This window comes from Mustela nivalis (genome assembly GCF_964662115.1).
Source record: "Mustela nivalis genome assembly, chromosome: 14".
NCBI lineage: Eukaryota > Metazoa > Chordata > Mammalia > Carnivora > Mustelidae > Mustela > Mustela nivalis.
Genome location: NC_139033.1, coordinates 67,651,386 through 67,678,175, shown reverse-complemented (window position 1 = coordinate 67,678,175; position 26,790 = coordinate 67,651,386). Strand labels below are relative to the sequence as shown.

The 26,790-nt window shown below is 39.2% G+C and overlaps 1 protein-coding gene and 1 long non-coding RNA gene across 5 annotated transcripts in view; one reads left to right on the top strand and one right to left on the bottom strand.

The window, feature by feature from the left end:
* The first annotated feature begins 7,159 nt into the window (after nt 1-7,159).
* Nucleotides 7,160-21,796, top strand: SNRPD1 (small nuclear ribonucleoprotein D1 polypeptide). 3 transcript variants are annotated; one of them, XM_082698788.1, is made up of 5 exons: nt 7,195-7,352; nt 14,032-14,106; nt 14,691-14,767; nt 16,300-16,491; nt 21,615-21,796. In XM_082698788.1, the coding sequence occupies exons 3-5, from the start codon at nt 14,698-14,700 to the stop codon at nt 21,689-21,691; spliced, it is 339 nt and encodes a 112-aa protein (XP_082554914.1). In that variant the 5' UTR covers nt 7,195-7,352; nt 14,032-14,106; nt 14,691-14,697; the 3' UTR covers nt 21,692-21,796. The 3 variants fall into 3 exon arrangements, with proteins under 3 accessions (XP_082554913.1, XP_082554914.1, XP_082554915.1); XM_082698789.1 differs by lacking the exon at nt 7,195-7,352 and adding an exon at nt 7,549-7,746; XM_082698787.1 differs by lacking the exon at nt 14,032-14,106 and having other exon boundaries at nt 7,160-7,352.
* Nucleotides 21,797-23,742: 1,946 nt separating this feature from the next.
* Nucleotides 23,743-26,790, bottom strand: part of LOC309847890 — a 407,011-nt gene continuing 403,963 nt past the window's right edge. For both annotated transcript variants that reach the window (XR_014302694.1, XR_014302695.1), the window contains one exon: nt 23,743-23,761. This is a non-coding gene — a long non-coding RNA (uncharacterized lncRNA). The remainder of the gene's footprint in view (nt 23,762-26,790) is intronic.

The window sequence follows — 26,790 nt, the reverse complement described above, 5'->3', positions numbered from 1 at the left end:
TCGGGGCGGGTGTTCACACAAAGCTTTGGTTTTTCGAAGCCTGTAAAGATAAAGCGCAGGTTTCAATCACTAGTATTCGTGGTTGTCACACTCTTGAACACGCTTACTGTGCTATTCTTATTTGCAGAACTGTGCGACTGGGTAAAACCGGTACTCATGCTTTTGAGAATCTGAAGAGAGATGATCATACGTGGGTTCTCCCCTTACTGACCTGTTTTTATGAAACTAAGTACAATCAAAATGTGCTCTAAGTCTATCAAGCCTGATGTCAAACCTGATTTTCTGACCATACATCTTCCACAAAACTTGATTGAGCCGCTTGTCAGTTTTGTCTGGAAAGAGTTTGTGGTTTAAAAACCAAAGCCAGGGGGCGCCTGGGTGGCTCAGTGGGTTAAGGCCAGGTCAGGGTCTTGGGATCTAGCCCCGCGTCGTCGGGCTCGCTGCTCAGCGGGGAGCCTGCCTCCCCCTCTCTCTCTGCCTGCCTCTCTGCCTACTTGTGATCTCTGTCTTGTGAAATGAATAAATAAAATCTTAAAAAAACCCACGAAGCCAGAGTTCTTGATGGGTGAAGCCATTGCCCATATCGCCATACACTGTTAGTTGGCAAAAACCTGCCTATGCCCCATCCCTATTCCCTGTTTCTAATATATATACTTTATTTTTTAAAAGATTTTATTTATTTATTTGACAGGCAGAGATCGCAAGTAGGCAGAGAGGCAGGCAGAGGGAGAAGAGGAAGCAAGTTCCCCACAGAGCAGAGAGCCCGGTGTGGGGCTCGATCCCAGGAGCCTGGGATCATGACCTGAGCCGAAGTCAGAGGCTTTAACCCACTGAGCCACCCAGGCGCCCCTCTAATATATATATACTTTAACAGCATATGCCAAATGACTTTAATGGGGGTGGGGGTGTGGGGAGACAAGTCAGGAGTAGACTGCCAACCTGATTAAAGTGGTTTATGTACCAGACTATTTCACCCATATTTGCCTCACCTTTAGATTGTCAGACAACTGGTGGTATTTCCTTTCGTGTGTAAACGGCTTTATTTTTAGTGACTCAAGTCCTGTGCACATGCCTGCACACACATACACACACACCCCATATTTACAAGTTTCCATTCCCACAAAATAGGCCTCCACTTTTTTTTTTTTTTTTGAAAGATGTTATTTATTTATTTGAGAGTGAGAGCAAGAGAGGACCACTAGAGGGGCAGAGGGAGAGAAGAAAATTCCCTCCTGAGCAGGGAGCCTGATGGGATGCAGGACTCTATCCCAGGACACTGGGATCATGACCTGAGCCAAAGGCAGATACTTAACCAACTGAGTCACCCAGGCACCAAGTAGGCCTCTGCTTCTGAGAAATCTATTCCACTTTACATCTTGAATTGGTCACAGTCAGAAGCATAGGAATCCTTATAAATGCCGTGCCATGAAAAATCACATGTACTTATTTTTTATATGTAAGTAAATCATATTTGATGTATAATTCATATCTGAAACTTACTATTCTTTTCTAAAACCAAATATAGTTATCTTCTTAAACATGCTGCAGAAGTATAAAATAGTTTGCTTTTATAATACCATATTACAAACATCAAAGTTGCTGAAAGACTAGATCTTAATTGTTCTCTTTTTTTATAAAGATTTTATTTATTTACTTGACAGAAAGAGAAACAGTACAAGCAGGGGAAGAGCAGGCAGAAGGAGAAGCAGGCTCTCCGCTAAGCAGAGGGCCCAGTGTAGACCTGATTGATCTCAGAACTCTGGGATCACAATGGAGCAGAAGGCAGACACCCAACTGACTGGGTCCCCCCAGGTGCCTCTAGATCTTAATTGTTCTCACCACAAAAAGGAAATGTTGATTATGTGATGTGATGGAGGTGTCAGCTAAGATGGTAATCATAATTGCAATCTATAAAATATCTAATCAACTCATTGTATACCTTAATGTTACATAATTTTATATGTCCATTATGTCTCAATAAAAATATTTATAAAATAGTTTGCTTTTATGGGAAAAATAAGCTTTCTTGAGTGTTATTCTTTATCGTTTTAAAAGATACCTCACTTCTGATTCATTAATGCCAGAGGTCTCAATTTGTAGTTTGATTAAATCTTAATTATTCTGTAATGTCATTTTTTAAAGATTTACTTATTTATTTTAGAGAGAGAGGAAGGGCAGAGAGAGAGGGAGAAGAAGATAAACAGGGCCTGATGCAGCGCTCTATGCAGGGCTTGATCCCAGGACCCATGAGATCATGATCTAAGCTGAAATCAAGAGTCAGATGTCCAACCAACTGAGCCACCCGGGTGCCCTTGTAATGTCATTTTTTACAAAATTTGTCTTGCTCTCTATCAGTGGTTTTCATTTAGAACAGCCTATGAACTTTGGAATTTGGTTCATTTGATTTGGTTATTTACTATAAGAAATCCTAATCAACTGAATAAATTATCTTGCTTTACTGAGCTTTCAAAGATTATACAAGCTCACAACAACCTGTTCTCAGCAAAAAGAGAGACCTCCTGAGAAAGTTCTGGGGGATACCGCTAGTTCACATTTTGCCGTGTACACATGATGAAAACAAAACGTGTGGTTGCTTATATAATGTATTTTGGTGTTCAACATTATAGTTCTGTAAATTATGAAGATCTTTTTCTCAATCCTTACAAGAACTACAAGCCCCTACTTGTAAATTCTCTTGATAAATTCTAAATTGTGAATGTAATCTGGACTTGTTTAAATTGTTGGTTTTCCTTTTTTTTTTTTTTTATATTTTATTTGACAGAGATCACAGAGAGGCAGAGGAGGAAACAGGCTCCCCACCGAGCAGATAGCCCAATGCGGGACTCGATCCCAAGACCCTGGGATCATGACCTGAGCCGTGGCAGAGGCTTTAATCCACTGAGCCACCCAGGCACCCTGGTTTTCCTTTCTATCTCCAAACTGCAGAATGTCTTTCCTGCCCTTGCATATCATGATGACATCTACTTCTAAAAGCTAATAATGAAAGATTTGCATGGCCCCACATATCACATTTTCATTTCCTTGTTCCTTTTCTTTCTCATGACCAATCTAAATGCCAGAACTTATAAAACTTCTACTAACTTCCAGACAACAGAGTAGTCTTATAATTCAGACTGATCCTTCTGCTAGCACCTAAATAAAGTCTTTTTTCTCTGTTGGTCCACTCTTGTTGACTTTATTTCAAGACTCTCAACAGTATGAGAGAGTTACTATCAGTTAAAATTCTAAAACAAAAACAAACAAAAAAACCCTCCAATCTAGAAAATAAAAACAAAGAAAGAGTATAGCATTCTAGTATAAATCAACTGATACTGGCATTTTAATTTGCCATCTTCTGGGACACTAACTACTAACACCTATAAGTAATAATGCTGGTCCCACATGCTTGATAGGGAATAAGTGTTACCCAGATTAAGGAACTGAATTACAAAAGTCCAGAGACGAGAGGGAACTTGATGAGTTTCAGGATTCAAATATTTCAATATTTGAATTGGAATTCAAATATTCCAATATTATTGAAGGGAAAAGGCATTAAAAGGTAGGCAGAGCTGGAGCACCGGCTGGGTCAGTCGGTTAAGCATCTGATCCTGGGGTCATGGGATTGAATCTGGTGTCAGACTCCCTGCTCAGCAGGAAGTCTTTTTCTCTTTCTCCCTGCCCCCCACTCCCACTTGTGCTATCTCTCGTTCTCTCTCTTGCTATCTCGCAAATAAATAAACAAACCCTTTAAAAAAAAAAAATGGTTGGCAGAGCCAAAGTAGGAAAGGCCTTGAGGCTAGCAGGAAGGAATATCTTCAGTTTGGTACTAGGGATACTGTAGTGAAAAGTACACACAGGGTTTCCTTCCTCATGTAGCATACATTCTAATGAGGGAGGCGATCAGTTATTTCATAATTATTTATTGAGGGCACGTTGTGTGTAACTTACTTTTCTAGATACTGGGAATATAGAAAAGAACAGAACATATACAAATTCCTGCCTTCAGAGGTGCCTGAGTGGCTTAGTCAGTTAAGCATCTGCCTTTGGCTCAGGCCATGATCCAGGGTCCTGGGATCAAGCCTCATACTGGGCTCATTGCTCAGAACACAGTCTGCTGCTTCCTCTCCCTCCCCCTCCCTCTCCCTCTGCTGTTCGCCCTGCATGTACACTCTCTCTCTTTGTCAAATAAATAAAATCTTTAAAAAGAAAAAAAAAAAACCTGCCTTGGGCTCCTGGGTGGCTCAGTTGTTAAGCGTCCGGCTCAGGTCACGATCTCAGGGTCTGGAGCCCAGCATCAGGCTCCCAGCTCGGTAGGAAGCCTGCTTCTCCTTCCCCCACTCCCCCTGTTTGTGTTCCCTCTCTTGCTGTGTCTCTCTCTGTCAAATAAATAAATAAAATCTTAAAAAAAGCAAAACCCCAGGGACGCCTGGGTGGCTCAGTTGGTTAAGCCGCTGCCTTCAGGTCAGGTCATGATCCTAGGGTCCTGGGATCGAGAGCCACATCGGGCTCCTTGCTAGGCAGGGAGCCTGCTTCTCTCGCTGCCTCTGCCTGCCACTCTGTCTGCTTGTGTGTACTCTCTCTCTCTGACAAATAAAAAAAAAAAATCTTAAAAAAAAAAAAAGCATACCCTGCCTTCAGACAGTACATTTTTCAAGTCAGTTAATAAATAAGTAAATAACAATTAAATGAAAAGAAGGGAACAAATATAGTAATAAACAGGGTAGCACTAATCAAACTTTCTGTGATGATACAAATATTCTGTATCTGCATTGTCGCAAAGGGTAGCCAAAGCGACATAGGGCTCTTGAACACTTGAAATATGAGTATTGCAACTGAGGAACTGAGTTTTTAATTTTATTTAATTTTATTTTTTACCCATTCCCCCACCAGCTTTAATTTTAATTGATTAATTAATTAATTTTTTGAGAGAGAGTGCACACGCAAAAATACGTGTGGTGGGAGAAGGTGAGAGGGAGAGACAGAATCTTAAGCAGACTCCATGCCCAGTGCAGCGCCAAATGCGGGACTCCATCTCCCAACCCTGAGATCATGACCTGAGCCTAAATCAACAGTTGGATACTCAGCCTACTGAACCACCCAGGTGTCCCCTCAATCTTAATTTCCATGGGTTAATTAATATCATCATGGATCTTTTTTTAAACTTTCTCCTAAAATTGATTCTTCTCTTGGTTCTAAGGGAGTTGTTAATAAAACTCCAGGAAAGAGAATTCCCTGCAAAGGTCTGACTGGATCTGTTTACATTCCAAGCCCACTGTGGACAAATAATGGTATGTGATGGTTGACCCAAGGATAGAGTCAGTTTCATTGGGACCACACAGATCATCAGATTATTAGGAACTGTTGGATACGGAGATGGATAGATATTGAAAATGCAGCACACAAATGAACATTACAGTCTTGCCATTCAAATTGTGGTTCACAGACTAGGAGCATCTTTAACAACTGAAGCATTTTAGAAGTACAGCATTTCCGTCCCCACCTCAAATGAATCAGAATTCTCATTCTAAAGTTTCCTTAGGTATGTCCTATGCATCTAAAAGTTTGATGAGCATTGCTTTACACATCCAAAAGTTCTGATAATCGGGGAGAATATCCAGGCTGGAGATACAACTTAAAGCTGTGGTTTTAGAGGAGATCACCTAGGTCAAAGGAGAAAGTATCCATAAGAAGACTACACCTTGGGTAAACCCTGAAGCACTCCGACATATAATGGCTCAGTAAAGGATAAGCCATCTGAGACTTATAAGTGTTGGCATAAGTGTTGCATCAGGTGAGCTAGGCATCCTGAAAGCCGAGAGAGGCTTGTGTTTCAAAAGGGTAGTGTTCATGTTAAATGCTGCTGAAATGTTGAGTAAAATGAAGATAAGTTTTGTCTTGGAGGTTGTTGATGACCCTTAGAAAAGCAGTATCAATGGAGTTTGAAGAGTGAATTAGAGGTGATAAAACAAGTGTACACAACTCACTCAAGAAGTTTTATTTTTTGTTTTGTTTTTAAACTTTTTAAACAATTTATTTGACAGACAGAGATCACAAATAGGCAGAGAGGCAGGCAGAGAGAGAGCGAAGAGAAGCAGGCTTCCTGCTGAGCAGAGAGCCCAATGCGGGGCTAGATCCCAGGATCCTGGGATCATGACCTGAGCTGAAGGCAGAGGCTTTAACCCACTGAGCCACCCAGGCGCCCCTCATTCAAGAAATTTTTAATGCGAAAAGAAATCTAGTCATAGCTGGAGCTGCATCAGAGGAGAATTTTGCTTTAAGATAAATTTGTATTTTTTTAAAAGATTTTATTTATTTATTTGTCAGAGAGAGAGAAGGAGAGAGAGCATTAGCAGGAGAGTGGCAGGCAAAGGTAGAGGAAGAAGCAGATTTCCTAGGTACGCCTAGGTAGCTCATGTGTTAATTTGCCTTTGAAAGGGGCCGTAATACTTCTACCTTCTAACTGGAAGGAAAACTAAAAAGGTCGCTTCTGGTTTTCTAAAAGTTGGAAATATTATCAGAGAGTGATTTGAAGAAGAGACTGTAGAAGGTTTCAGAGGGAAAGAAGAAAGAAGGTATGAAATAGCTCGTGAGCTTATTAGAGAACCACAACATGATCTCTCAACAGTGTAGGGGACCCCTTTGAAGTTTGTGACCAGAATTTAAAGTAAAAATAGGGACGCCTAGGTAGCTCATGTGTTAAGCATCTGCTTTTAGTTCAGATTTTGATCCTAAGGTCCTGGGAGCAAGTCCCACATTGGGTTCCTTGCTCGGAAGGGAACCTGCTTGCCGCTCCCCCTTGCTTGTACTCAGTCTCTCTGACAAATAAATAAGTAGAATCTGTAAAAAAATAAATAAATAAAAATCAAGTAAAAATAATCAGCTAAAGTGATTTCCTTCAGGTACATTGCTAGAGTTGGAGAAGAATTAGAATTATTCTTTGGGCTTTCTCAGAAGAATTTCCCTTCCTTCACGGGTATACCTAGTGCTGCATAACACACGGATCCCGGCTGTTCTGAAGTGCCCACTAATCGGATCTAATCTCCTCAAATCGCCCCCCTTACTGGAATTTTCCTCCTGGACCAGCTTCTAAACACTCTCAGCCCTCGCAAGACACACCTCCAGCCGCCAGGGGCCGCAGTGACGTTCCACGCAGCCGGAAGGGAGTGCGGCCCAGCGTGGCGTCGGCGTTTCCGCTTTGCGTCGGCAGCGCTCCTCTCGCGCTCTTTACGTCGGATCCCAGGGAGTAGGCGTTTCCGGCCATTCATACTCCTAGTCTTTCGGACCTGGGTAGTCGGGTTTTGTGCACGATCCCACCGAAACAGCGACGGCGCCGCTAGGATGAAGCTCGTAAGGTGAGGATGTAGCCCAGTGGGGAGGGCTGTGATGGTTTGGGCCGGGAGCGGGAGGCCAGACTTCCCAGTTGCCGGAGACGCGAAAGCCGCGTGCGCGCGCGGCCTGCTAACGGCCTCCCGCGCCAGCTGCTCCCGCCCCATCTTGGCCGCGCCGCCGCGGGCTCTAGAGCTAGAGCTTCGGACAGGATTGCGCGCGGAGCCTGGCGGTTTCTTGCCACCCAGTGTTTTAGAGGCCTTAAAGGTGCAACGCCAGGCTTACGAGTTCTACCCTCAGTTAGTTGAAGGTGTTCCTTTCGTTAGAACTCGTGCTCTAGCCTAGATTACTTTTCTGGGCAGTCGCAGCTCTGAGGCCCGGCAAATAGAACGAAGTGTAGGTTCCCTGAGAACGTGGCAGGTATAAAGGAAAATTGTGTGCATTGCATTAAATTAATGAGCTTTTAAAATGTACTTAGAAGCTACGGCGGTTTATCTGGAAATAATGAAACCTATTTCCGAAATGTTTTAAATCAGAATTGGACGTCTGATTTCATTAGGGCTTTTTTTTTTTTCGTTTATGTTTTGATAACTCCTTAGAGTTAAGATGACTTAACTCACATGTTCGTTCAAAATAGGACTTTAATTCAGGAAAAAATGTCCCAACGTGAGGCAGAATCAGTTTACGTATCTGTGGCTGATTACGCAGATAATCGCTTTTCTATTTTGTGTTTAAACTTCATCGGGTTAGTTGAGCCTACTGGTTTACTGATTTGAGTAATTCATTTTAAACTTCTTGCAGATATGGTTTTGGAGTTTTTTCCTTGAGGCGGAGCGCCTGAACCTAGAGGAGGTTTCTGATTAAGTTAGCAGTTACATGTGTTGCTAGTCTCTTGTCTCAATCAGGATTTGTCAGTTAGGATCAATCAATTATTGGGCACCTGTTACACTGTATGCTGATAATGGATTTTTTTTTTTAAGATTTTATTTATTTGACAGGCAGAGATCACAAGTAGGCAGAGAGGCAGGCAAGAGAGGGGGGAAGCAGGCTCCATGCTGAGCAGAGAGCCCGATGTGGGTGGGGCTTGATCCCAGGACCCTGAGACCATGACCTGAGCTGAAGGCAGAGACTTAACCCCTTGAGCCACCCAGGCGCCCCTGGATTTTTTTTTTTTTTTTTAATTTTTTTTTTTTTTTTTAAGGTGGGTCCTTGCCTTCTTGGAATTTTCTGTTTGTCAAGACAGGTAGATAATTTCTAGGATGATTGAAATAACATAAAACCCTCAATCTGTATTCAGAGTTTATAGGGAAGGCTTCAGTCCATTTTTATTTGAAGTGTAACTTTGGAGGGAAACGCCCCAGAATTTAAAGTATGTTTTTGCAGTTTCTCAATACCTGCCTGTCTAAATACTTAAGTTTTGTGTCAGATTCTTTGGAATCAGGTTGTCGCATTTAAAGATAGTGCATGTTGTGACGCGGTTTTCCTGAAAATTTTAAAGGCTATACTGAATCCTGTTCTGAGTCTTAGTAGAAATAAAATTTCTTCTTACTGGAGAATGTATTTTTTGCTAAGAAAACAGGTATTTGTCTAACTGGTTTGCACTTTTGGTTGACTTATTTTTGTATGATGCTTGGTGGCATCATACATCCTTACTGTCACTCCAAACATAAAGATCTTTGAATTGTCTTTAACATCTTTCTTGATAATCTGATGAATTGCCAGGTTTTCACAGTTTTAGCCATTTTAGTGCTTGTGTAGTAGTGTCTTGTTATGGCTTCAGTTTGCATTTTCCTAATGACTACTTATGTAGAACACTTTTTCACCTGCTTATTGGCAATTCATGTCTTTGTGAAGTGTTTGGTTTTGATTGTGTTTAGCATTGAGTTGTAGGAATTCTTTATATATCCTGCATACTAGTCCTCTGCCAGTGTAATTTCTCCCAGTTTGACTTGCATGTTCATTTCTTTAATAACTTCTTTTGGTGAGCAGAAGTTTATTTTGAGGAAGTTTTAATTTACCAGCTTTTCCTTTATAGTTATTCTCGTGTACTCACATTTTTACTTACCCTCAAACCACAAAGTTTTCTCCTATATTTTCCTCTTAAAGCTTTATGATTTTAACTTTAATGTTTAGACCTGTGATCTATCTTAAATTAATTTTGGGAAGTGGTGTGAGTTAGGGTTCCAAGGTCATTTCTTCTACATAGATTTCCATTATTCTATTATCTTAGGGAAGGTAAATTCCTATTACCATGGATTTGTTTTGTTTTTAAGATTTTATTTATTTATTTGATAGAGAGCACAAGCAGACAGAGTGTCCAGCAGAGGAAGAGAGAGAGAGACAGGCTTCCTGACAAGCAAGGAGCCCTATATGGGATTTGATCCCAAGACCCTGTGATCAGGACCCAAGCCGAAGGCAGTCAGTTAACCCACTGAGCCACCCAGGCGTCCCTACCGTGGATTTCATCATTTGTTGAAAGGCTTTCCTTTGCTGATTGTTTTGACAGTCCTTTGACATTCCCATTGGCACCTTGTAGAAAATAAACTATATCAATGTGGGTTCATTTCTAGATGCTATTCCTTTTCATTGATCTATTTGTTGTTGTCCTGTCTCTTGGTAACTGTGACTTTAACCTATGTCCTGCTCTAGCCACCTAACTTGTCTTCCAATGTGAATATGACCCTGGTGCTCCACTTCATTGATGAAAACCCTTCAGTAGCTTTTTAACAGCTTGGGCTATCCTTGAACCTACCTAACTCTTCTCTACTCATTTTCTGGGACTTAATAATCCATTGGTAGTGTAGCTATAGTTTCTCTTCATGTTGTGCTATTTCTTACTCCCAATTCTTTGCTATTGTTGCTTTTTGCAATGTATTTCCAACTTTACAGACTTCTTACTAAAAATTCACTAAGCTCTGACTCCCTCCTATCCATGCTACATTATGTTCCTGGCAAAAGCCTGCTCGTATATCTATTGCTTTTTAAATTTAGTTACCTTTAAATATCTTCTGTATCTGTCCTTTCCACTACAGTTTGAGCTCCTTTCATTCATTTTTAATCCTCATTGCCAAGCACAGGGGCTACCATATAATGATAAATATTATTTGTCAAAGAAACATCCTTGAACTTGGTGAAATGTATTTTGATTCCTTCGGAAACTATTTTTCCTTACTTTGGTTTTCCTTTTTACTTCCGTATGGTAGATTTTTTATTTATTAAAATGTTTTCTTTTTACTTCATTCCTGTTTCCACAAATGATTTGAACCGCTGTAAGAGTTAAATGTTGGGGCACCAGTGGCTCAGTCAGTTAAGTGTCCGACTCTGGATTTTGGTTCAGGTCATGATCTCAGTCCTGGGATGGAGCCCCACATGGGGTTGCCAGCTCTGTAGAGAGTCTGCTTATTTCCCTCTACCTCTGTGCACGCATGCTCTCTTTCTCTCTCTCTCTCTGAAATAAAGTAAATGTTCTTTAAGAAAAGTTAAACCTTATTACTGAGGGGGACAATAAAAAAATTTTTTTAATTAAGTAAACTGTATGCCCAATGTGGGGCTCTAACTCATGACCCAAATATCAAGAGTTGCATGCTCTACTTCCTGAGTCAGCCAGGTGCCCTAAAATGAAAGATTTTTTAAAAACCAAAGCTTGATAATGGAAAACTGTTAGATGAAAATTTTAAGCTAATATAGTTATAAGTGATTATTAAATTGAAAGCATAAAGAATTTTTTCCAATGAAATAAAGCATTAACGGTTTGTTAAGAGAGACTTTATTCTCTTTAACAACAAATATGAGAAGGATTCAATACATGGATTTTTTTTTTTTTTAAAGATTTTATTGATATATTTGTCAGAGAGTGGGGAGAGAGAGAGAACACAAGCATAGGGAGTGTCAGGCAGGGGAGAAGCAGACTCCCCACTGAGGAAGGAGTCCAATGCAGAGCTCAATCCCAGGACCCTGGGATCATGACCTGAGCTGAAGGCAGATGCCCAACCAACTGAGCCACCCATGCATCCCTATGTGCATCTTTATATACAAAGACAGATTAACTTTTTTTTTTTAAATTTGGGACTTGATATGTCTGTCCCCCTTATGATGGCTGCCTGTGCCACTAAAATAGTGGTTTTTTAAGATTATCTTCCCTTTTTTTTTTTTTTAAAGATTTTATTTATTTATTTGAAAGAGAGAGACACAGCTAGAGAGGAATCACAAGCAGGGGGAGTGGGAGAGGTAGAAGTAGGATTCCCGCCAAGCAGGGAGCCTGTTGCAGGGCTTGATCTCAGGACCCTGGGATCATGACCTGAGCCAAAGGCAGACGCTTAACGACTGAACCATCCAGGCACACGACCGCCCCGCACCTTTTTAAGATCTTATTTACTTGACAGAGAGAGAGGTAGTAAGAGAGGGGACACAAGCAGGGCGACTGTGAGGGAGAAACAGGCTTCCCACTGAGCAGGGAACCCACTCTGGGGCTCCATCCCAGGACCCTGCAATCATGACCTGAGCTGAAGGCAGATGCTTAAAGACTGAGCCACCTAGATGCCCCATCTTCCCTTTTAATCTTTGAAGCATTTCAGCCAACTGTTACCCAATGCCTTTGACACCCAAGGTTAGATATAAAGGTCTCGATCCTTGCAGTAGTCTAATGGGGGAGCAAAATAGGTGATTCAACATGTACCATTTAGTGTGATGCTAGGATAGGGTGTACAAAGTATATATTATAAGTTTCTACTATAAATTATAAATTTCTAATTTATTATAAGTTAGAATTAAGAACTCTATCGTTAGATCATATTGCAGATTATTATTTTCCTGTATGTGATTGTGGTGTTATGATTATATAGGAGAATATTCTCATTAGAAAATGAATGATAAAGTACAGATGATAATGGTGAAAGTATAAGTTGTGTGGGGACACTCCCACATAAATGACAACTTTTTTTTTTAAGATTTTATTATTTGTCAGCAAGCACAAGCAGGGAAAGCAGCAGGCAGAGGGAGAAGCAGGCTCCTCCCTTGAACAGGGGCACAATCTCAGGATCTTGGGATCATGACTGGAGCTGAAGGCAGATGCCCAACACACTGAGCCACCCAGGCATTCCTAAATGGCAACATTTTAATAATTTGTGAACCTTTCCATTTTTCTTTCTCTGAAATATTTCAGAGTAGTAAGTTGAGGTAAAACAAAAGACTAGATGAGGTGGGGAATGGATGGATTATTTAGTAAACATTATTGAGGCATCTGGCTGTCTAAATGAGGGAAAAAATAAAGGCAGATTTCTACTTCATGTTGCACAGAAAAGAGTTGAATTCCAAGTGGGTTAAAACTCTAAACAGAAAAGTAGAAGAGGGACATCTGGGTGGCTTGGTCAGTTGAGCCTCTGACTCTTGGTTTTGTCCTGAGTCATGATCTCAGGGTCATGAGATCGAACCCTGCACTGGATTCCGCCCTCAGTGCGGAGTCTACTTAAGATTCTCTTCCTTTCGGGGTGCCTGGGTGGCTCAGTGGGTTAAGCCACTGCCTTCTGCTCAGGTCATGATCTCAGGGTCCTGGGTTCGAGTCCCGCATCGGGCTTTCTGCTCAGCAGGGAGCCTGCTTCCTCCTCTCTCTCTCTGCCTGCCTCTGCCTACTTGTGATCTCTCTGTGTCAAATAAATAAATAAAATCTTAAAAAAAAAAAAAAAAAGATTCTCTTCCTTTCTTTCTGCTCCGTTCCGTGTGTGCACACTTTCTCTGTGTCTCAAAATAAATAAAATCTTTTTTAAAAAAGAAAACTAGAAGGAATAAGACCTTTTACAGTCTTGTGGTGGGAAACATCTTGAACAATTTAATACCTGAAAAGTATTCACAGATTTAGCAACCTAAGAATGAAAACCACAAACTTGAATGGCTGTGGAAAATTGGTAGAAAATTAAAAAAAAATTTTTTTGGACCTAATTGAAAATGTGTAAATAGGTAGTTCAAAAAAAAAAAAGTACAAATTTCCTATATTCATGAAAAGATGTTCAATCTTAGGGTGCCTGGGTGGCTCAGTGGGTTAAAGCCTCTGCCTTCGGCTCAGGTCCTGGGATTGAGCCCCCTCATCAAGCTCTGTGCTCAGCGGGGAGCCTACTTCCTCTCTCTCTCTGCCTGCCTCTCTGCCTACTTGTGATCTGTCTGTCAAATAACTAAATAAAATCTTTGAAAAAAAAAAAAAAAGATTTTCAATCTTACAAGTAAAAGGGAAAAACAAATTCTTTTTTTCCCCTGTAGAAGTGATGAAGATTCAGATGATTGATAGCATTGTTGCTAAGGATTTGCGTAAATGATTTGTGATAAACATACATGTGTATTTAAACAGCTGAATGAGAATTACAGGGTATAGAAGTTAATAAAGTTATGACTAAATTTGCATTAAAACATATATACCCTAAAAGTGCATATAAAGTGGTCTAGAAGAATCTCATACACATGGAGGGGGATTAGAAAGGGAGACTTTTAATCTATTATACATGAAGCATGTAATTTTTTACTACCAGTTATAATTTTTTCTTTGTACTTTAGTGAGGTAGTTGCATATAGTGTAAGCTTAAGGTGTACAGTATAATGATTTGGCTTATGTGTATTGCAAAATGATTACCACAGTAAGTTTAGTTAACATACATCATTTAATATGAATACCAAAAAAGAGAAGGGGGAAAATGTTTTTTTCTTGTGATGAACTTTCAGGATCTACCTTCCCCCCGCCGCCCAGGATCTACTTTCAGCAACTTTCACACGTACCATACAGTAGCATTAATAACTGTAGGTATCATGTTGTATGTCGCATTCCTAATATTTAATTTGCCTTTAACTGGAAGTTTGTACCATTTGACCACTTTCATACAATTTCTTAATTTCAATTTGTGGATTATAGTGATTTTAGGATCTGTATGCATGGATTGGAGGTTAAGCTGAATAATGGTTTAGAGAATAAAATGTCTCAATGACAGCTTTGTTGTTGTTGTTGTTGTTGTTGTTGTTGTTGAAGCATAAGCAGGGGCAGCAGGCAGAGGAGGAAGGAGAAGCAGGCTCCCCGCTGATCAAGGAGCCTGATGCTGGGGCTCAATACCAGGGCGCTGGGATCTTGACCTGAGCCAAAGGGAGACCCTTAACCAACTGAGCCACCCAGGCGCCCCTGACTGCTTCTGATATTACTATGCTCCTTCATAAATATTGAGGGTATAGTTCAAGGAAAGCTAAAATTGTTATGCAGATTATTATTAGGAATTGATACAGGTAGCATCTATAGCAGATTTTGAACATTTAGAAATTTCACCCTTTGACTTAAAAAAGATGTAAAATGTTAAAGGTGAATACTTGTTACTCTATTCCCACTGTTTTTACAGATTTTTGATGAAATTGAGTCACGAAACTGTAACCATCGAATTAAAGAATGGAACACAGGTCCATGGAACAATCACAGGTATGGAGATTAGACAGCTTTAGAGCACTTTTTTTCCCCTTGCCTCTTCCACCTTTAAGGCCAGAATTCTTTTTTGGTGACATCTCATTCTTTTTGCTTGGATTATTTCATTGACCTGCTTAAGCCTTACCTTAAGTACTTATGCTAAGACCAAACTGAATTCCCCACGTTATCCTGCGTGTGACCCTGTTTTAGTTTTTAAAGCCTTTTGTGCATTTTGCCTATGTATTCCTATACCTAGAATGTTGCATCTTCCCAAAGTATATTTTACTCTTTTTTAGAATTTTGTGTTCTCTATTAGATTGTAAAGTCCCTGAAGATAGAGGATGGGATTTTCCTGTTTGAAATGGGTTATTTGAGAGTATTTTCTTTCTTTCTTTCTTTCTTTCTTTCTTTCTTTCTTTCTTTCTTTCTTTCTTTCTTTCATGTCTTACTCTGCTTTAATAATACTATATGTATAGTTTAAGGCGGCTGCCTTTCTTCATTTATACTAGTGTTCCCCGCAAAATTGCAAAAGAATTGCTGAGCCAAGTGAATGAAAATGCTATTTTAGTATGTGGTCCCAGTCTCTGAAATATTTAAATCGTAAGTTTATAAGTAAGTTTTAACTTGAAGGTCCAGCATCTGAATAAACCAGGAGAGATATACAATGTTAAACTGATTGATTTTAGTGTACTCATGTTTGCAACAGCAATTGCTTTGAAAAGAAATTGGTACAATATAAGGTTTCAATATTGTATAGTCATTAACCATGTGCTACTGAGGAAGTGTAATTGCTATTTGGAATGGATTTTGGGAAATTTGAGAGAATTCGTGTTTTCTGACCCGATTTCCTAGGAACAGAAATTAACTAGATCTTTAGTTAATCCCACTTGTTGAGATAGATTGGTAAAGGCTCCAGTAATTAGGTATATCTAAGATAATGCCATGTATTTATTCTAGAAAATTGTGCTTTTATTTTGCAAAATCTCACACTAAAAACAATGGGGAAAATAGTGTGGGGAAGACCATTAAAAACTTGTGCAACTTAGTAGTATTAACAAAAACAGTAGCTTTCCTTTAAAAAAGCAGTTAAAAAGACATGTTAAATTTCTAGTAACAAGGAAAATACTACAGTACATTATAGGACGTTATATTTAAAACAAGGCTTATAGCTTGGTGGAATGAGGCATAAGGAAGTTATGGAGATAGTGAGAGAACTATCCCTAAACATTGCTAACCCTAAGATCAGAATACCTGCGCACAGTGTCAGTGAGTCAGGTATCACTCAGGGTTCCTCCATGGCTTGCTGCATTCACCTCTGTATGCATTCTTAACCGTGCAAAATATTAATATGCTGGGATAGTCTCTGAAGAAAGGATTTCTGGTTTATATTGACATTATACACTCATGAACCAACTTGCACTGTAGCAGAACAGACAATATTCTTTTGTATTGTTTTGTATTACAGTATTTACTGTGGCTTGATAGATAAACTGATTATCTTCTTTATCATACTAATAATTGGCCTTTTTTTTTTTTTTGCCCTCTAGGTGTAGATGTCAGCATGAATACCCATCTTAAAGCTGTGAAAATGACTTTGAAGAATAGAGAACCAGTACAGCTGGAAACACTGAGTATTCGAGGAAATAACATTCGATATTTTATCCTACCAGACAGCTTACCTCTGGATACATTACTTGTGGATGTAGAACCAAAGGTGAAATCTAAGAAAAGAGAAGCTGGTAAGTTTGAAGGATTATAAACATTTTTATGAATGTATTTTTGTCTTTTGATCTACTACTCAAAATAGAAACGTTGAGGGGCACCTGGGTAGCTTATTTGGTTGAGCATCCAACTCTTGGTTTCGGCTCAGGTCGTGATCTCAGCGTCATGAGATTGAGCCCCATGACAGCCTTTGTGCTTGGCCGAGATTCTACTTGAGATTCTTCCTACCTCCCTCTCTCTCCTGCCTCATGCAGCTACTCATGCATGCTTTGTCTGTCTCTAGTGAATAAATAAATAAAAATCTTTTTTTTTTTTTTAAGAGAGATAAACATTTATGAACATTTTTTTTGTTTTGTTTTCTTGATTCCATGTACTTGCCGTTGAGTGCGTATAGTATTTATTAATAATTCCTGATGTTTCTGTTCAAGACAAGCCATTTTTTTGTTCCTCTGCCTGGCCTAGTCCCCCTCCCTCTGTGCACTTGGAAAGATTTGGGATTTGACTCTATTCCTGTTATTTTGAAATTTCTTGATTACTTGGCATTGGGTCTTTGCTTGCTCTCCCTGTGTTTTCCTCCATTTTGTTGTTTTGGCTATTTGGTGGATCATCCCCTTCAACACGGATAGTCTTGCCTTTTAAAGCTAAGAAATATTCTTGTATGGCTTTGGTACATTTCTTCTGTTCGTTCTTGTTGGAAGTCTTAATAATTGGGTCTTCTGAGTGATTGTGTAAGTCTTTTCTCTCTTTTTTCCCCCTTTTTTTTTCTGTTTTCTGAGAGATTTCTTTGACTTTATCTTCCAGTCTAACATATAGTTAATCATCAGGCCTCCTGTTCTATGATAATTTTTCATAGAATCTTGTTCTCTATCTGAAAATTACTGGGTAGGATATAAATTTATAAGACATTAGTGATTTTTCCATAAGTTTTATTTTGTACTTGGCATTCTTTTCTCGGGTTTCTCTTTCTATTTGGTCTCTTTGTTTTTTTAAGTCTTTATTTGAATTCCAGTTAACATACAATGTTATGTTAGTTTCAGGTGTACAACATAGTGGTTCAGCAATTCCGTATATGGCCCAGTGGTCATCGTGACAAGTATACTCCTTAATCCCCATCACGTATTTCATACATCCCCCGTCCCCCTCCTCTCTCGTAATCATTGGTTTGTTCTTTTGTTCTCTTTTATATAGTTAAGAGTTTCTTGATCAAGTTATATCTCTCTCTCCGCATATTTGCTCTCTTTATTTGATCTTTATGTTGTAGGCTTGATTTCAGTATCTTATACTTTAGCCATCTATTAATTTTTTTTCACATTTAAAAAAAATTTTTATAAACATATAATGTATTTTTATCCCCAGGGGTACAGGTCTGTGAATCGCCAGGTTTACACACTTCACAGCACTCACCATAGCACATACCCTCCCCAATGTCCATAACCCTACCCCCTTCTTCCAAACCCCTTCCCCCCAGCAACCCTCAGTTTGTTTTGTGAGGTTAAGAGTCACTTATGGTTTGTCTCCCTCCCAGTCTCATCTTGTTTCATTCATTCTTCTCCTACCCCCTTAACCCCCCATGTTGCATCTCCACTTCCTCATATCAGGGAGATCATATGATAGTTGTCTTTCTCCACTTGACTTATTTTGCTAAGCATGATACCCTCTAGTTCCCTCCACGTCGTTGCAAATGGCAAGATTTCATTTCTTTTGATGGCTGCATAGTATTCCATTGTGTATATATACCACATCTTCTTTATCCATTCATCTGTTGATGGACATCAGGTTCTTTCCATAGTTTGGCTATTGTAGACATTGCTGCTATAAACATTTGGGTGCATGTGCCCCTTTCGGATCACTACGTTTGTATCTTTAGGGTAAATACCCAGTAGTGCAATTGCTGGGTCATAGGGTAGTTCTATTTTCAACATTTTGAGGAACCTCCAAGCTGTTTTCCAGAGTTATACCAACAGTATAGGTGGGTTATATACTGTTGTTATACCAACAGTATAGGTGGGTTCCCCTTTCTCCACATCCTCGCCAGCATCTGTCATTTCCTGACTTGTTAATTTTAGCCATTCTGACTAGTGTGAGGTGATATCTCATTGTGGTTTTGATTTGTATTTCCCTGATGCCGAGTGAAGTGGAGCACTTTTTCATTTGTCTCTTGGCCATCTGGATGTCTTCTTTGCAGAAATGTCTGTTCATGTCTTCAGCCCATTTCTTGATTGGATTATTTGTTCTTTGGGTGTTGAGTTTGCTAAGTTCTTCATAGATTTTGGACACTGGCCCTTTATCTGATATGTCGTTTGCAAATATCTTCTCCCATTCTGTCAGTTGTCTTTTGGTTTTGTTAACTGTTTCCTTTTCTGTGCAAAAGCTTTTGATCTTGATGAAATCCCAATAGTTCATTTTTGCCCTTGCTTCCCTTGTCTTTGGCGATGTTCCTAGGAAGATGTTGCTGCGGCTGAGGTCGAAGAGGTTGCTGCCTGTATTCTCCTCAAGGATTTTGATGGATTCCTTTCTCACATTGAGGTCCTTTATCCATTTTGAGTCTATTTTCGTGTGTGGTTAAGGAAATGGTCCAATTTCATTTTTCTGCATGTGGCTGTCCAATTTTCCCAACACCCATTTATTGAAGAGGCTGTCTTTTTTCCGTTGGACATTCTTTCCTGCTTTGTCAAAGATTAGTTGACCATAGAGTTGAGGATCTAATTTTGGGCTCTCTATTCTGTTCCATTGATCTATTTGTCTGTTTTTGTGCCAGTACCATGCTGTCTTGATTGTGACAGCTTTGTAATAGAGCTTGAAGTCCGGAATTGTGATGCCACCAACTTTGGCTTTCTTTTTCAATATTCCTTTGGCTATTCAAGGTCTTTTCTGGTTCCATATAAATTTTAGGGTTATTTGTTCCATTTCTTTGAAAAAAATGGATGGTATTTTGATAGGAATTGCATTAAATATATAGATTGCTTTAGGTAACATAGACATTTTCACAATATTTGTTCTTCCAATCCAGGAGCATGGAACATTTTTCCATTTCTTATTGCCTTCCTCAATTTCTTTCATGAGTACTTTATAGTTTTCTGAGTATAGATTCTTAGCCTCTTTGGTTTTGGCCATCTATTATTTAACAAGAACCCTAGGAAGAGAATTTCTGGGAGGGGAGGCTGGACTCCTGAGTTGGTGAGTCTCACTGTAGGGTAGTTTAGAAGTGAGCTGGCCTCTTCACTGAGGAGACTCAATTTCAGGATGTGGAATCATTTCTGGAGCTTTTCAACCCCCCGCTCCCCTGCAAAAATGATTGCTATCAAATACATGCCTGGCAGCCAGCATATTATAGGAGCAGAGCAGGAGAAAGGGGCTGGGTGTTTTGTAGAAGGTCACTTGATACAGTGATTTTGAGACTTTTTTGCCTTCCACCCACACTAAGAAATATACTTTGCATCATGGCCCATTTATGCATATAACTGAAACAAAAATCTCAGGAAGAATTACTTAGTCTTAATACATGCAAATTCTGATATGTTTCTTATGCTCTTTTAGTTAAGAAAAAAATTTTAGGGGTACCTGGGTGGCTTAGTTGGTTAAATGTCCGCCTTTGGCTCAGGTCATGATCCTAGAGTCTGGGATTAAGCCCCACACAGGGCTCCCCACTCAGCAGCGAGTCTGCTTCTCCATCTGCCCTTCACCCTGCTTATGTTCTTTCTCCCTTTCTCTCTCTCTCAAATGAATAAATCTTTTTAAAGAAAAAAATTTTAGGTTGTAGCCTATAGCTTGAAAAATGCTAGATTAATTCCCTTTTCCCTTCCCCTCAGTTCTCTGCCTTTTGTTGCTATCCACTTTGCAGTTATTTTAAGATCCGAAGTCTTTCTGTTTCAGTGTTTTAAGTGTCTTTTACCTTTTCTCTCCTACCTACCTGTCAGGGAAGTAATCATTAGCTTTGCAAGGTGTGGAGGAGAGGACTGACCAGTCTTGGGCCACATGTTTGTCAGCCATTTTGTTTGTTTTCCACCCCCTGCTTCATCTCACTCTTGACTTCTAAGGTCATAGGTCTTCTAAGAGTTGTTCTTCCTTTAACATTTACAGATGTTAGTTTACTTTCTGGCTTTAAAAAATTGTTGAAATTTTTCAACCACTGTATTCCCTCTCTCCTTCTCTTTCCTTTTTCTTTATGGGTATTTACCGTTTTTACTCCTTTTCTATTATGAGTAGTATTTCAGAAGGAATTAGAGATAAATGTGGTTAAGCTGCCTTATTTTAACAAAAATCCTAGACTGACTCTGTTTCTATGAATGAAAAGTTTGGCAACAGTGGGTAGAAGTTTAGAATGTGACTGACATGAACTTCATGTTAGGATTTTTTTTAATATTCATAGGTCTCTGAAGACTGAAAATAGATTCTTTTTTTTTTTTTTTTTAAGATTTTATTTATTTATTTGACAGACAGAGATCACAAGTAGGCAGAGAGGCAGGCAGAGAGAGAGAGAGAGAGAGAGAAGCAGGCTTCCTGCGGAGCAGAGAGCCCGATGCGGGGCTCGATCATGACCCGAGCCGAAGGCAGCAGCCCAAACCACTGAGCCACCCAGGCGCCCCTGAAAATAGATTCTTTTGAGAAATGAGTTTTCTGTCCATCTAATATTTAAGTAGACAGGAGACCAGCTGACACAGGGATGTCGCTATAATGATTGCAATACTTTGTTTTGATTGGATCAAATGATTTAAGATTCTGAAGAGTCACAAAGTGGCTTGATGTAATGTTCTTTAAACTTTCTTAGCTTTGAATTAATTTGCTTGGATCCTATTCAGTAACCAAAAAATCTAACACATGGTGTTCATGTTCTGTTGATATCTCTTCCATCTTGTGTAAGGTTCAGATCATTTGGATTTTATTTTGTGTTGAATTTGAGACGTGATAGATATTTTAAAATGTGATGAATTTCTCAATAAATCAAGTGGAACAAACATTTAATTATCTTTGTAAGCCATCCGTTTTTGGTTCTGCATGGTAATATGTCGGGAGGGATGCCTGTGAGGTCACATTTGAGAGAAGCTGGGTTAAAGTTTTCTTTCCTGTAGATGCTATTTGTGGTGACCCAGGTAACAATCAGTACAGAAGAGAATTAACTTCGCTTTTTCTCTCTTCTTAGTTGCAGGAAGAGGCCGAGGCCGAGGAAGAGGAAGAGGACGTGGTCGGGGTAGAGGAAGAGGGGGTCCTAGGCGATAATGTCTCTCAAGATTACTATTTCAAAGTGAAACATGATTGGGGATATTTTTTGTACAGGTTTTGTTTGTTTATGTCAGTTTTTAATAAACATAAATGTAGGACAGAGTTGTCTGTTGACTGTCAAATTAAATTTTAATAGTTCATTTGTATTCATGATACTTACGTAGTAAGAGCTAAGTATTACTACTAGGCAAATCCAGAATAATTTCATTCTTAGGTAAGGCTTTTAATGTTTGAACTAAAAATTTTTTTATGAATGTATGTAGAATATATACCTATTTACTTCACATGCACTGAATATGCGTTTTGTTGCTTTACTTTGATTCCATTCTGTGGAACCTACCTATGAGTGAAATAACTTCTTTTTGGTACTTCAGAAACAAATGTCCTGTGGTTTGGTGTCTAAAATTGATTCCCCCTTCCCTGAGTTTTAGTTTATGGAGACTTGGGTATTTAGTAAACACTGATAGTCTTCTTCCAGTTCAGGAGTCTTGGACTTTGTTCTCATTAATGGATGTTTTTTTTTTTTTTTTAAGATTTTATTTATTTATTTGACAGAGAGAGATCACGAGTAGGCAGAGAGAGAGAGAGGAGGAAGCAGGCTCCTGCTGAGCAGAGAGCCCGATGCAGGACTCGATCCCAGGACCCTGAGATCATGACCTGACCCGAAGGCAGCGGCTTAACCCACTGAGCCACCCAGGCGCCCCTAATGGATGTTTTTTTAAGGTTTTCAGTAGAATGTAATTTTACATTCTCTTGAGTGGAAGTTACAGATAACAGACACTACTAGATTATCATTTGTGAGCTGTGTCAAAACCTGTTAACGTGAAATGTACCTGTCAGTGGCTCCTTTATCAAGTACTTTTATAAGAAATCCTTTAAGAACAAAAAGAAAAAGACCTACTTTGATAGCAAAATTGGATGCTTTCCCAGTTGTTAGTAAGGATTTTTAAAAAATTATTGCAGTTGGTTAAGCTTAGAGAAGAATACCTCTCACGATATGCAGTTCCTTGCAGAGTTTAACACCGTTTATTTTTTATTTAAAAAAAATTTTTTTAGGGGCGCCTGGGTGGCTCAGTGGTTTGGGCTGCTGCCTTCGGCTCGGGTCATGATCTCAGGGTCCTGGGATCGAGCCCTGCATCGGGCTCTCTGCTCCGCAGGAAGCCTGCTTCTCTCTCTCTCTCTCTCTCTGCCTGCCTCTCTGCCTACTTGTGATCTCTGTCTGTCAAATAAATACATAAAAATCTTTTTTTTTTTTTTTAAAGATTTTATTTATTTATTTGACAGAGAAAAAAAAAATTTTTTTTAAGATTTTTATGTATTTATTTGACAGTCAGATCACAAGTAGGCAGAGAGGCAGGCAGAGAGAGAGGAGGAAGCAGGCTCCCTGCTGAGCAAGAGTCCAATGTGGGGCTCGATCCCCGGACCCTGAGATCATGACCTGAGCCGAAGGCAGAGGCTTTAACCCACTGAGCCACCTAGACACCCTACACCATTTATTTTTCTGCTAAGGATAAAAACCTGAGAATTGGGGGAACTAAATAAATCTGTATTTACATTTCATCATGTACATAGGGTTTTTTGTCTTTTAAATATGAAGGTAATTTTATGCAAAGATTATCTTAAAAGGTTAGGCTCCAGTAAAGGGTTACATAAATTTAGAGATAGCAAGTGCATTTATGTGTGCTGTGTCTCAACCTTTTCCATCCTCAGATCAATGATGACACAGGGTAGAGAGCAAGCAGACTTTTAAGGCAGACAGAACAGATTTTGCACACATGAATAACCATGAGTTGACTTCTGCCCTCATGGAGCTAACAGGCTAAAAGGGAAGCAGAGTTAAATGTGATAGGTTATTGCAAATTGTGAATGCTCTAGTGATAAAGAACACTTCATGATATCTTTTTTTTTTTAAAGATTTTATTTATTTACTTGACAGAGAGAAATCACAAGTAGATGGAGAGGCAGGCAGAGAGAGAGAGAGGGAAGCAGGCTCCCTGCTGAGCAGAGAGGCCCATGCGGGACTCGATCCCAGGACCCTGAGATCATGACCCGAGCCGAAGGCAGTGGCTTAACCCACTGAGCCACCCAGGCGCCCAACACTTCATGATATCTTATCTGCTTTATAAAACAGTTTGTATTGGCAGTTCATTTTGATTTTAAGTCAAATGCCAAAGTAACATAAAAGATTTTTAACTTATATTGTGAAAATTTTAACATCCAGATGTTTCCAGTGTAGAGTCTAAAAACACATTTTTTTAAAATTGTTTTAAGATTTTATTTATTTATTTGACAGAGAAAAGAGATACAAGTAGGCAGAGAAGCAGACAGAGACAGAGGGGAAGCAGGCGTCCCGCTGAGCAGAAAGCCCGATGCAGGGCTCCATCCCAGGACCCTGAGATCATGACCTGAGCTGAAGGCAGAGGCTTAACCCACTGAGGCACCCAGGTGCCCAAGCATCTAACTTAATTTTGGTTCAGGTCATGATCTCAAGGCTCTGAGATGAAGCCCCAAGTTGGGCTCTGCTGGCGTGGAGTCTGCTTAATATTCTCCCTCTTAGGGCCCCTCGGTGGCTCAGATGGTTAAGTGTCTGCCTTTGACTCAGGTCAGGATCTCCGGGTCCTGAGATCTAGCCCCATGTCAGGCTCCTGGCTTGGAGTCTGCTTCTCCTTCTGCTTCTCCGTACTGTTCACACTCTTATCACTCTCAAATGAATAAATAAAATCTTACAAAAAAAATTCTCCTTCTTCTGTCCCTCACTCTTCCCCAGAGCATGCACTTGCATGCATGCTTTCTTTCTCGTGGGGAGAAATGTGTTTATTCTAGAGGTCATTATTTCATTTTTATATGAAAAGAAAGCTGTTTGAACTGATTGCCATCATTAACTATAAGGGAAGCACTGCAGTGGGAATAGAATACACATGAAGCTGTGATGCGCTTCCCTGTCTTCTTTTCCTCCCAAAAGTATATAGGAACTTAGTGTTACTGCATTTTGCACATATGTGGTAATCTTTCAAAACTTTAAATTTTATATGTGAAATTTAATTTTCTTGATGAAATGTGAGTTTAGGTAGATAGTCTGTTTTAGTCTGTTGGAATTATGTTGGGTTATGCAAGATGGCTTAGTATTTTGAAATAATACAAGCAGCAGTCAAAACTAACATGATCTGCTATAACAGATGTCAGAATAATACTTAGTTAACATACAGCATTTATTCCTGAAAACCTAAACCAAAAGATACGTCCTTAACATGATGAAGAAACTATCTTAAATGAATAGGAGACATTTTCCAAAGATTTCAATTAAAACAACAGAAAAGAATGTCTAATATTGGTCTTCATTATTTAATGTGAAAATTCTCATGAATCCATGAATAAGGTACACTTTTGTAAAGGAAGATAAATTTTGGATTATTTACTATTTTCTGTGTAAGAACATGGTACTGTTCCATTTTTTCTGAAGTTTTTTAGTAAAAGCTTAAAGTTTTGCTTATGTATTTCTTATATTTTGGATAAAGTTAGTAAATAATAGTGATTGATTTTACAAAAATAACACGAAGGTCTCTAGATGTCAAGTGGAGTTGATCCTTATTATAGTAGTTTTGTTGTATAAAGTCCCTGAGAACCCTGTATTTGTGAATACTGAACCATTGCTCCTAGGGAAAATAAAGGGTTAGGTTTCTCTGGGCCTGTGGTCACAACATTTTCATCAATGGGTCAATACATAACCTTGTTTTATGTGTGTATTTATTTAGACACTAATTTTATATATATATATATATATATTTTTTTTTTTTTTTTACATTGAATTCATGACCAACAGCCCTGTAACTTCTGTCTGAGCAAAACTTAACACATTTCCTGCAAAAAGCACATCACATTCTTCTTTATTTCCCCCCTCCCCAGTAAGCTTTATGCCCAATGTGGGGCTTGAGATCTAGAGTTGCATACTCTACCAACCAAGCCAGCCAGGTGCTCAATATCACAGCCTTCTTGTGCTTAGGAATACAAGACAGCACTACACTTAGAGGCCATTTTAAACAACAAAAGCACAAAATACAAAAAACTGGGACTAGACCATGAAAAGGATGTTTTGTTTACAGTAAGAATTGGAACAAGGCAAAGTGTTGCTTTGGTCAAAGGCACCTGGGAATATGAGTGTATAAGGTGACAATGTTTTGCTGCTCTTTGCATGTTCATGCATGACTACGAAAGGACTGTAAGTATTAATTTTGGACTTAGAAGTTAATTTTAGCAAGTAAGTGACTTCCCAAATACAGAATCCATGAATAATGAGGATTGACCATATTTAACATTCTGTTGAGATTACATACCAAAGGATTTCATGTATTGAAGTATATTTTAATATTTCTGATCTTGCAATGCTTCTTAAATGGTGTAAATTTAGGTTTGGGATCAAATCAAGTTTCTTTGTTGGTGTGTAGAATAACAAGTGCATCTTTACTTTGGTGTTGTAGAGTCAACCACAGAAATTACAGTGTGATTTGTAAGACTTAAGTAGAACTCATGAATTACTAAAACCACTTTGTCTTTAAAGATTTTCCATGTTTTCTAGAAATTTTCCTATTTAAATACTTGTGGAACAGTGGCAAAAAATCAGTTATGGCTTTTTTAAAAAATTCCTGAATCTCAAAACCAAGACTGGTACCATGCACGTATCAGGGTAGGGAAACCAGTATCAAGATGTGAATTCCCCTAACTAATAAGTTTAATGCAATTATCCTGGTGATTTTTTTTTAAGATTTTATTTTTAAGTAATCTCTATACCCAATGTAGGGTCTAAACTCACAACCCTGAGATCAAGAGTCGCATGCTCTACTGACTGAGCCAGCCAGATTGACCCTGTTTTGGTTTTTTGTTTTTGTTTTTGTTTTTTTAAGCACACATGCACAAGTAGGGGAAGGAACAGACAGAGACTGACTCTTAAAGCAGGTTACATACCCAGTGCAGAGCCTATTGGGGGGCTTGGACCCCACAACCTTGAGATGACCATTGGAACCGAAATTAAGAGTTGGACACTTAACCAACTGACTGAGCCACCCAGGTGTCCCCCTGGTGAGTTTTTATTTTTATTTATT

What these genes read in the sequence shown, in the direction of transcription:
- SNRPD1 (XM_082698787.1), top strand. An exon ending in GGTCCATGGAACAATCACAG is followed by an intron (nt 14,768 to 16,299) that starts GTATGGAGATTA and finishes TTTGCCCTCTAG; the next exon opens with GTGTAGATGTCAGCATGAAT. An exon ending in ATCTAAGAAAAGAGAAGCTG is followed by an intron (nt 16,492 to 21,614) that starts GTAAGTTTGAAG and finishes CTCTCTTCTTAG; the next exon opens with TTGCAGGAAGAGGCCGAGGC.